General features: G+C 53.6%; 1 protein-coding gene and 1 long non-coding RNA gene across 3 annotated transcripts in view; one reads left to right on the top strand and one right to left on the bottom strand.

Moving 5' to 3' along the window:
* Positions 1-11,234, top strand: part of GPR143 (G protein-coupled receptor 143) — a 35,533-nt gene that overhangs the window by 12,961 nt on the left and 11,338 nt on the right. Inside the window, exons 4-5 of the mRNA XM_028492512.2 lie at positions 7,225-7,317; positions 9,773-9,882. Coding sequence (XP_028348313.2) covers positions 7,225-7,317; positions 9,773-9,882 — 203 coding nt within the window. The remainder of the gene's footprint in view (positions 1-7,224; positions 7,318-9,772; positions 9,883-11,234) is intronic.
* LOC129392261 (uncharacterized) lies at positions 7,748-11,085 on the bottom strand. 2 transcript variants are annotated; one of them, XR_008617976.1, is made up of 4 exons: positions 10,199-11,085; positions 9,580-9,857; positions 8,893-9,227; positions 7,748-8,739 (listed from the first exon to the last, which is right to left on the bottom strand). It is a non-coding gene; the product is annotated as an uncharacterized lncRNA (long non-coding RNA). The 2 variants fall into 2 exon arrangements; XR_008617975.1 differs by having other exon boundaries at positions 8,893-9,857.

Raw genomic sequence — 11,234 nt, 5'->3', positions numbered from 1 at the left:
AGTTCCTTCTTGCCTATCCTCCTTGGCCCTCGGCAAAAGGGCTTCTCGGTCAAAGACCTTCACGCCAGGCCAAGCTGCACGCCTGAGCCCTTTATCTCCCTGACCACAAGCGTAGCACAAGGCAGGGCTCTCTGGACCCGGTGCAGCTGAGCAGACGGGACGCCAAGGCACACGCCCGGCCCAGGCCACATCCCAGCCTGGGTTTCCAAGCCTCTCCGGAGGGCTTTCACGCGCTACCCCGTGACGTCAGAGGAAGTGGGCGTCTGCCAGCTCATTTCACGGACGGGGCAGCCTGGAACCCATGTCCAGGAGCTTTGATGCCGGCTCTTCCCGATTACAGATGTGGATCCAGCTGCTGTACAGCGCCTGCTTCTGGTGGCTGTTTTGCTATGCGGTCGATGCCTACCTGGTGATCCGGAGATCGGCGGGACTGAGGTATTCAGAGCAAGCCGGCTGGCTTCTGCTCTAGTTTGTTGCCGGAGGGAATGTTGGCGACACCGCTGAGCGCTCCATCTCTCTACGGCAGACACAGCTGATCAGAACCTTTCAGCCGACCCCTCCACCGAGAAACATCTGTGCCAGCTCATTTTTATTAAAGGCTGAAGGCACAATAGAAATACCGAGGATTTCTCCGGGTGCCCCCTACCGAGAAAAAAACTGAGGATTTTAAAACCCTGAAAACAGTATTTCAATAAATTAAATATTTGGAACAGGACAAAGACTTAAAAAACAAAAAAAAAGAATTGGCATGAAAATTAAAAATTCTGATGGGTCTAAAGGTTTAGGAAAAAAGTTCTTAGGTGTATGTATTGACACAGTACGCTAAATACGGAGCCCAGGAGTGCTGGAGCTGCCAGGGGCTGCCTGGGAGAAACTCAGGAAGGGTTAGGGCCTTGGTCCTGGTGGGTTCAAATTCCTGCCCCGTCACTCACTAGCTGTGTGACTGTTGGCAAGTTGCTGAACCTCCCTGGACTTCCGTTTTCTCAGCTGTAAAACAGTTCCCGCCTCAGGAGGTTCCTGGGAACAGTAAATGTGATGGTACCCGTGGATGGTTATGGATGGAGCCTGGCACGTAGCAGGCACTCAGTAACTGGGAGCTGGGGTTGGAGCTGGGATGTGCACGTTATGGAGGAGACAGAAACACAGAGAACCTACGCGCCAAAGAGAAGCAGGAGGGCACGGCGGGGGTCCTGGTCTCCTGGCTCCAGGCCCAGGAAGGATGTGTCCCCGACCAAGTTCGTGGTCCACTTCCATTAGGTCCCCTTTGCATGGAGCCCTTGTTTGCTTTTTTTCTTTTTAAATGGCTTTATAAAGTTCATCTGTTTAAATGTATAAAATCCGTTGTTTGTGAGCATATTCACAGAATTGTGCAACCATAACCATTATTTGGTGGTTGTTTTTTTTTTTGCGGCACGCGGGCCTCTCACTGCTGTGGCCTCTCCCGTCGCGGAGCACAGGCTCCGGACGCGCAGGCCCAGCGGCCACGGCTCACGGGCCCAGCGGCTCCGCGGCACGTGGGATCCTCCCGGACCGGGGCACGAACCCGCGTGCCCTGCCTCGGCAGGCGGACTCTCAACCGCTGCGCCATCAGGGAAGCCCCATTATTTGGTTTTATGACGTGCTATCCATCCCCCAAATCTCCGTACTGGTTACTAGTCATTCCCCATTCTTCACTGGCCCGCAACTCCTGGTAACTTCACATCTACTGTCTGTCTCTGGATTTTGCCTGTTCTGGACAGTTCCCGTAAATGGAATCATACAATATGGGGCGTTTTGTATCTGGCTGGTTAAACTTGGCCTGTTATTTTCAAGATTTATCCACATTGTGGCCCGTATCAGTACTTCATTCCTGGGCGTTGCTGAATAATATTGCACTGTTTCGCTGTCTGCGTTTTACCCGTTTATCAGTCACTGGACTTTTAGGTTGTTTCCATTGTTTTGGCTGTTACGAATGATGCTGCAATGAATATTTGTACGCAGGTGTTTGTGTGGACATATGTTTTTGCCACGTACTTATGGGTATACACCTTGGAGTGGAATTCCTGGGTCATAGAGTAACTCTGTATAACCTTATAAGGCACTGCTGAACTGCTTTCCAAAGACCCTGTACCATTTTACCTTTGCACCAGCAATGTTTAATGGTTCCAGTTTCTCCGTATCCTTGATAACAGCACTTGTTTTCTGTGTGTTTGGTTTTTTGAGGTTTTAGCCATCCTACTGTGTGTGAAGTGGCATCTCATTGTGGTTTTGCTTTCCCTGATGACTAATGATGTTTAGCATCTTCTCATGTGCTTATTGGCCATTTGTGTACTTTCTTTGGAGAAATACCTCTTTGCTTCCTTTTTCCAGTTTTTAGTTGGGCTGTTTGTCTTTTTTATTATTGAGCTATAGGAGTTCTTTATATATTCTGGATACGAGTACCTCATTAGATATATGATTTACAAATATCTTCTCTCATTCAGCAGGTTGTCTTTTCACTTACTTGATGGTATCTTTTGAAGCATAAAAGTTTTTAATTTTGATGAAATCCAGTTTTTGTGTTTTTTTGTCTTATTTCTTGTGCTTTTGCTGTCATCTAAGAAACCACTGCCTAACCCGAGGTCACGAGGATTTATACCTTTGTTTCCTTCTAAGAGTTTTATAGTTTGGACAATTTTATTTAGATCTTTGAATTAATTTTGGTGTGGAGGTGAGGATCGGTCCGCCCTTTATTCTTTTGTAGGTGGCTATCCAGTTGCCCCAGCACCACTGGTTGAATAAATTCACTTTTAAAACCAACGTGAGTAACCAAATAAAGACCATATTAAGGCTATAGACTACACTGCGCAATCTTAGTGAATCACCACTCTAAAATCCTTGGTATTCCTTATGTATATCACATCATCATTCACTTTGTCTCTCTGGCCTGAAATTTAGTACTCTCTTCATTTTGGGGTCTCTTTCTTCTACCTTTTTGCCTTAGTTCCCAAGCTCTTACACATCTATACAAAACCGAGGTATACTTGGTTGTGAAAATTCTGTAGGGAAGATAGTTTAAGGTTAAAGGCTGCCAACCAGGTATATCAGTGAGAATTAGTTTTGGCTACATAAAATACATAAAACAATAGTGACTTAAGATAAGAATTTCTCTTTCATGCTAAAAGAGGCCAGAGGTAGGCAATCTAGGGCTCTTAAGATGGAAATCAGGGACCCAAGCTCCTTCTCTCTTTCTGCTCCACCATTCTATTATGTGACTTCCATCCTCAAGGTATCATGGCCCAGTATAGCTGCTGGAGCTCCAGTCATCACATCAGCATTCCAGAAAACAGGAAGGAGGTAGGGGGCCATGCAAAGGGGGCCTGTTGTCCCCTGAGCCAGATCCCTTTAAGCAGGGAGCTGTTTTAAGCAGGCCTGTTGTCCATGGGAGTTTTACACAACAATAACATTTTCATGTTATTGGCCAGAACTTAGTTTTTGGTCCACACTTAGCTGTAAGAGGAGGTAGGAAATACAGTTGATTATCCAAGCGTGCCGCTGCTCTGCATGACGTCCAGGTTCTGTTACTGAGGAAAAAAGGGAGAATGACTCTGCGTAGGCAGCAAGCAGCATGAGGAGACCGTGTCCCTGAAGCTGAGTGCAAGTGTGATGGTTCCCTCACTCAGTTTGGGGGGGATCGGAGCTAGGACACAATTAGAGGTCTCACAGACCACCAGTTAGTTGTGGAGATAAGAGGAACCTTGGAGCACTGAACAGAAGCTAGAAGAGTACGTCTCCTGCTGTCATAGGAAATGCACCTCCACCCGTGAGGGACTGGAGTTGGACAGGGCCGTGTGACAGCTCTCTGGACCCGGAGAACAGACAGAGCCCTCAGAAGCCAGGACAGGCAATCAGGAAGCCCTCCTCACACCCCGGCGGGTGTTTGGAATTCATCTTGGAGCCTGGCGTTAGGATAGGCAGAAGTCTGCGGATGTGCAGGGACTAGAGGACGCCAGGCTTCCAAGGACCCGCCCATCAAGCAGGAGGCCGCCCTCCAGGGATGCCAAGCATCCAGATGCCTCCCAAGGGCAAGAGCCAGGGCAGGGTTCCAGGGCTAGGAAGACGGTCGGGAGTGAAGTGGGCTCCTCTCCCATCAAAAAGGAGCGGGCACACAGCAGAGAAATAAGACGGGTGCTCTCCAGCCACGGAGACCCAGCCCCGACCTCGTCCCTAGCAGAGGTCACGCTTCCCAGGGTGAGGTCTCTGAGGGGCCAGCCCTGCGTGGTTTGGAGCCAGAGCTGAGCGTGTGGGTCCAGAAGCCTCTGGAGCCCCTCTCTGAATCGCCAGCTTGTTTCCAGAGCCGAGGGCGGAGTGGATTCTGTAGGTGGCAAGGAAGAACCTGCAGCTGGTGGAGAGGGGTCCCGAGGAATTCCCAGGGAGGGGGCCAGACTTCTCCGGTATGGCTGGATTAAACTCCACATTCCCTTCTAGATCCTTCCAGCATTTAGCTGTTTCCTTTGGCATGGGAGAATTTTCCCTAAGAAATGTCATTAAGGCAGATTGAAAGTTAACATGTAAACTGCCTCTTGGGCTCCAGGTGCGGGAGACGCAGTTTTAACCATGCCTGCAGGCACCTGAGATCCCGGGAGAAGCTCTGCTTGCCCTAAGGAAAGGAGAGTGTGAGAGCAAAGAGGGTCTGGGGCGGGGGAGGGGAACCTTCCCGTGCCTGCACGTGAAAACTGGCTTGCCGTCAGAAAAAGGGACGAGGGGGCTTCCCTGGCGGCGCAGTGGTTGAGAGTCCGCCTGCCGATGCAGGGGACACGGGTTCGTGCCCCGGTCCGGGAGGATCCCACGTGCCGCCGAGCGGCTGGGCCCGTGAGCCGTGGCCGCTGAGCCTGCGCGTCCGGAGCCTGTGCTCCGCAACGGGAGAGGCCACAACGGTGAGAGGCCCGCGTACCGCAAAAAAAAAAGAAAAAAGAGAAGAAAAAGGGACAAGGGTCTTCAGCCGGGGCCGATCGATCCATCACGGCCACATGGGTGTGGCTTTCTGGCTGTATCGGTTACTGACGCGGCTGCCGCCTGGGTCCCGCGGCCCCGGGTCTGACTTCCTCCCCTCGCGGGCATTTGGGGCCGGGGGCGGGGGGGGGGGGGTGGTGGTGTGGGGAACCGAGGGCCGGGCTGCGGGGAGCGCGAGCTGGCCTCGCCCTCCCACCCAGGAGATGACACCAGCCGCTCCCTGCAGCCCAGGCTTGGCGTCTGGAACGCAGATGCCTCCCTGCCACAGCCCAGCCCCTGCAGAAAGCTGCTCCTTAGTTTCCTGAGGGTCCTGCAAAGCCTGTGACTTCCGGGCAGGACAGACCCCCACGCGCTCCCAAAGCCGGACGGGCAGGGAAGGGCTGCTCCAGAACCATCAGTGCCAGGGGAGGCGAAGGTGCAGCCGCGTCCCGTGGCCGCCCAGTGGGCCGGCTGTGCAGTGTTTCCTCCCTGAAGCATGCCCTTCTGGGCCATCTCTTTTCCCTCCCGTCTCCTTGTAGAAGGGCGTCCTTCACCGCATCCCTGACCACGCCCTTTGTCCCCACGGCGGATCTGCAGGGTTAAAGTCCTGATGGGCCAGGGGTTGCACTCTCTGCCAGGCGTCTGGCAGAGGGTGTTTTGAGGTTTTTCTTAAATTTATTTTATTTATTTATTTTTGGCTGCGTTGGGTCTTCGTTGCTGCGCGCGGGCTTTCTCTAGTTGCGGCGAGCAGGGGCTACTCTTTGTTGCGGCGCGCGGGCTTCTCGTTGCGGTGGCTTCCCTTGTGGCGGAGCTCGGGCTCTAGGTGCGCGGGCTTCAGTAGTTGTGGCGCACGGGCTCAGCAGTTGTGGCGCACAGGCTCATGGGATCTTCCCGGACCAGAGCTCGAACCCGTGTGCCCTGCATTGGCAGGCGGATTCTGAACCGCTGAGCCACCAGGGAAGTCCCATCTGGCAGAGTTCTGAGTGACAGCGGGCACCTCTGAGGGAGCAGCCCCGGGCCCCGTCGCACTGCACAGAAGAGGCAAACGAAGGCTGTCCTGGAAGAGCGAGGTAGCTCTGCCTGGGCTCAGGTGGTCCATTGTCCTGACCCCACCTGCAAGGCTGGCTGCCTCGAATCTCTCAGGGGGACAGAGTGGGGTGCGTGGGAGTACAGAGTTGAAGGATGGAGATGGTAACGATGAAAGAATTTGAACTATGCAGGGAATGGGGGCTAGGGGGACAACATAGGAAACCTCCCCACTGTCCTGGAACGTCGAATTCGAACACCCATTTCTTAGAGACCTTCTTCTTGGTTTGGACTGAGCATTAAGACGCTTGCATATTAGGTACGGAGGTGACTTCAGGAAGGACAGAGGCCAGGAGCTGCTTGCTTACCGTGGGAGCCAGGCACTTAGTAGGAGTTATGAGGTACCCGTGCCTCGCTCCTCTCCATCTTTTATTTATTTATTTATTTAGTTAGTTAGTTAGTGGCACCAGTCTTAGTTGTGGCAGGCAGGCTCCTTAGTTGCGGCTCACCTGCTCCTGAGTCGCGGCATGCACGCTCCTTAGTTGCAGCAGGCGGGCTCCTTAGTTGCGGCTCACCTGCTCCTGAGTCGCGGCGTGCACGCTCCTTAGTTGCAGCAGGCGGGCTCCTTAGTTGCGGCAGGCAGGCTCCTTAGTTGTGGTATGCAAACTCTTAGTTGCAGCGTGCATGTGGGATCTAGTTCCCCGACCAGGGATCGAACCCAGGCCCTCTGCAGTGGGAGCGTCGAGTTTTAACCACTGTGCCACCAGGGGGGTCCCCTCCTCTCAATCTTGAAAGCCTTAGGTTGAGGGAAAGAAGCCAGACGCAAAAGGCCACGTCGTGTATGATTCCCCTTGGATGAAATGTCCAGGATAGGCAAATCCATAGAGACAGATGGTAGATGAGCGGTTACCAGGGCTGGGGGCGCAAACACGATGGGGAAAGACCACTGAATGGGTCCGGGCTTCCTTTTGGGGGGGGATGAACATGTTTTGGAACTGGATAGACGTGGTGCTTGCACGGCATTGTAGACGTCCTAAATGCCGCTGAGTCGCTCATTTTAAAATGGTGAGTTTGAGGTTATATGAATTTCACCTCAACTGGAGGAAAAATCAAAACCTCACAGGCAAAATCAGGCAGCTGTTTGCCAAGGGTCTGCCCTGTGTGCATCTGCCTGCCGCTCGCGGAGCTCGGGGCTTGGTCAGCGCTGGGCCTCAGGCGTGGCCGCCCCTCTGCCCCTTGCTCCCCCAGTACCATCCTGCTCTACCACCTGATGGCCTGGGGCCTGGCCGCACTGCTCTGCGTAGAGGGAGCATTCGTGCTGTACTACCCTTCCGGGGCCAGGTAAGCCGGGGCTCCCCCGACGCCTGGACCGCGCCCCCCCCCCCCGCCTCTCTTGCAGGAGACGCCCGCGCGCTGACCCCGAGCGGGCGGGCAGGCCGTCGTCCTGGGTCTGCGCAGCAGAGAGCACAGTGGCTGTCACCTTGAGTTAGCGTCCCTGCCTCTGCCTGTCCCGTGCGTGTGGGTCGGTGGTGTGCGTGGTGTGGATGCGGAGCTGGGGGCGCGGCTCCCCCGTACCAGCCTGTGTGCCAGCCTCCAGGCCTGTCCCCTCCAGACGGACGCAGCCTTCCCCTGCCCACCGTTTATTTTTCATCCTTCAAACCAGCTTCCTCTGGGCGAGCAGGTGAGTTGAACATCCCAAGAATGAGTTGGAGATGGCTGGAAGGCACAAAGGGTCGCTCGCTCTTGACGAGCTTATTTTAAGCCTCTGCCGTCTGCACCTTCTCACCTCTCTCCATCCTGTGCTGTTCTGAACACACAGACACTGGGCGATGTGGCCTCTGAAATTGTCTCAGGCATTTCTTCAAGTTTAAAACCCCATCAGTGCAACCATTTGTAAAGCCTCAAGGTCCCTCCAAGGATACATACTCTAATTTTCAATGGAAAGCTGAAGAACAGAGGTTGGACGTTGTCTCTTTGTCTGTGACTTCAGGGCGGTGTACACCCGGCATCAGCACAGCACAGCCCTCGGGACAGATCCGGCCCTCTGCCTGCTTTTGTAAATAAAGCTTTACTGGCACACAGCCGTGCCCATTTGTGTATGTATGGTCTATGGCCGCCTTACACATTAGAGCTGAGTCGTTTTGACAGAGGCTGTGAGGGTTCTGAAGGCTAAAATATTGACTATCTGCTCCTTTACAGAAAAAGTTTGCTGACCTGTGGTGCAGACCGTTTCTGCCCCTTCTTTTTCGATTTCTTGTAGCCACTCACTCAGATGTCTGCACGCTGGTGTTGCTTTGTTGGCAGTACTACTCCCAGGCCTCTGTGTAGACCCCTCCAAACCGCCCACTCTCCCCAGGAACCCTAAAAGGACAAATACAGAGTTAGCAGCTGTTACAGAGGGAGGCGCCTAATTGGAAAGGGAGTTTTTATCTCTGGCCTCCACCTGTGAGATCCTGGGGACGTCGCGTCCCAGCGCGAGGGAGGCATTGCCGCAGGGCACTCAGGAACGCCAAGGTGCCCCGCGGTCCCCACGAGGCCGCCCCCCCGCCGCCCCCCGAAGCATCTCCATCCTTCCTCATGTCCATCCTCAGAGCCCACGACGACCCAGAGCCCTTGGCGCTCTGCAGGCTCCCCGCCTCTCTCCTTTGTTCCTTACGTTCAGTACGGGCGTCCGAATCTCATGTCTTCCTCCTCTTGTTTCCCTTTCTCCCCTCAAGCCCTTCCAGACCACAGTTTAGCTTTCACAGCTGAAGAGGAAAGCTTCTGTTAAAAAGAAGGTAGCAACACAACACTGTAAGTCAACCATACTCCGGTAAAAAACAAAACACACAAACCAAAAAAACAGAAAGAAGGCACCATCCTCAGGTGGCACTGCCATCCTTAAGGCAACAAAGATGGGCGCTGCATTTCTCTTACCTGTCTCCATGCATCTTCAGCCACTTTCCCCCTCTGGTGTGAGTACCTTCATGCATATGAAAACGAGAGCGCGCTGGCATTTTCTTCATCCTACCTCCCGTGGCCACAGGAGCTGTTCCCTCCTCTGCTTTTCCACCCCCCTGGGGTCGGGCCTGGGCAACATCCCCTTTGCCTTGGAGTCCCTCTTCCCCTTTGCCATTTGCCTCTGCACTATGCGTTTGTTAACCGATAGCCCCGACCTCGGTAACATAACCTGTGTGAGGCACTCCACCGTGTCCTGTGGTGACGGATGATCCTCGAGACCCATCGGTAGAAATCCTGGTCCTTCTTTCTCCCTGAAAAGAACCACTGAAATGATTATCTGTCACCATGACGACAGGTATCCTGTGCGGTGTGAGGCTTGGGTATTTTGAGTTGGCCGAGGACAGAGCCTGGATCTTATTCGTGATGTCAGCCAGGCTTCGCACATGCGTAGTAACTGCTGAAAACCCAGCTGGCTCCTCGAATGCCGTGGTCTTGTTTGCAAGACAAGTAGGGAGAGACCCACTTGTCTGAGAGAGCCAGCGGGGGAGTTGGCGGGGGGGCATCCACCGCCCCAGGGAGCCTTTTCCCCTCTTCACCGTTCCCCAGCAGGGAACTTCAAAAGCGCCCTGACTGACGAGACAAACAGAACCATGACGGATCTACCTTCCTTCTTCGGTGATTTATCGCTTGTCCGCAGACGTGAGCTATGAGTCAGGTTGCCTTCGGGCAGAGTCAGAAGTCGATCTGTGTGTTTCCCTCTTCGATCTGGTCCTCTTATCTCGACTTCCAGATGAGTCGGCGAGTCTCAGGCAGAGCCCCGGGTTTTCTTCGAGAATGACCGGCTTTCCTCCCTCAGGTGTGAGAGGGGTCTGGAGCGTGCCATCCCCCACTACGTCACCACATACCTGCCTCTGCTCCTCGTCCTTGTGGCCAACCCCATCCTGTTCCGAAAGACAGTGACTGCAGGTAAACCACAGGGCAGTTCTCGCGGTGGTGGTGGTGGTGGTGGTGGTGGTGGTGGTGGTGGGTGGGGGGGGGGCGAGGCCGCGGCTGCGGCCCCAGGCCACGGGCTCTGATCATTATCTGGGACCCGAGCAGAATACAGCTGGGGAAAGTGAGGGGGTTTGTGGTGGTGGTGGTGGTGGGGGTGGGGGGGGGGGGGGGGGCGAGGCCGCGGCTGCGGCCCCAGGCCACGGGCTCTGATCATTATCTGGGACCCGAGCAGAATACAGCTGGGGAAAGTGAGGGGGTTTAATCAACGAGAGGGAGCGAGCCTACTCACTTATGGGCTGTACGGGTCCCTGGCCAACGTCTGCTGGCTCCAAGCCGGGCCCAGGGGGCTGTTCACTTCTGTCTGCCCTCGTCCCGAGCCTGCCACTGGCCCGCCCCAGAGGACCCGAGTGGCCTTGGAAAACTGCAGAGGGGAGACGGGAGCAGGAAAGGAAAGGGCGGCCGAGGGGAGGGGACGGATGTGGACTGAGCCGTCCTGGGAGCCTGGGCCCTCCCGTGATGTCTGGGCCTGTGTCTTCTCCCACTTGGGCAGTAAACAGGAAGGAGAGCACAGGAAGTGAGTCAAATGCATCAGGAAGGACTGGGGGAGAGGGACCTTGTGAGTCAGCAGAATGCACTGGACAGACCTCCGGGCCAAGGCAGGGGGCCTGCGTTCCAGCCCCCATCCCATCCTCACGGAAACGTGCCCTGCGGCAAGTCTCCAGGCCCCTCATGCCACCCTGTGGGTCCTTCGCGGGCAGAACGAGGAGAAAGAAACTCACCTTAACAGAAAGGTCACTTGATGATCAGCTGTGGATCGTAGAACTTTAACCTCAGTGAAGTGCTCTACCACTAGGGAGAGAAAAATCACTGCAGCTCTTTGGATCTCTCTTTGCATATCTGCGTTTAAAACTAGCGTGCTGTACGCCTGAAACTAACACAACATTGTAAATCAACTATACGCCAAGAAAAATTAAAAACAAATAACCCCTCCCCCCGAAAAACTAGTCTATTAAATATAGCTTTTTTTTTTTTAAACAAAATTGCATTAAAAAAATAGTGATTTGATTACATCAAACAAATGAAAATGACTTCTGGAAAAAAGACTGGAAAGAAACACCCTAAGACGCTGACAGTGGTTGTCTCTGGGTGAACTATGGGTTATCAATTCTTTTCTAAACTTTTTAATATTTTCCAACTTGTCTACAAGGATAAATGGCAAATCTTTCAACATTTTAAAATAGTGAGCATGCGTTATTTTTATAGTAAAAACTATAAACCGTAAACAAATATAGTTCCCGAACTAGTAAAATTCAGAGTGTACTTAA

This window comes from Physeter macrocephalus, chromosome 7 (genome assembly GCF_002837175.3).
Source record: "Physeter macrocephalus isolate SW-GA chromosome 7, ASM283717v5, whole genome shotgun sequence".
NCBI lineage: Eukaryota > Metazoa > Chordata > Mammalia > Artiodactyla > Physeteridae > Physeter > Physeter macrocephalus.
This window is presented reverse-complemented; position numbering and strand designations above follow the sequence as displayed.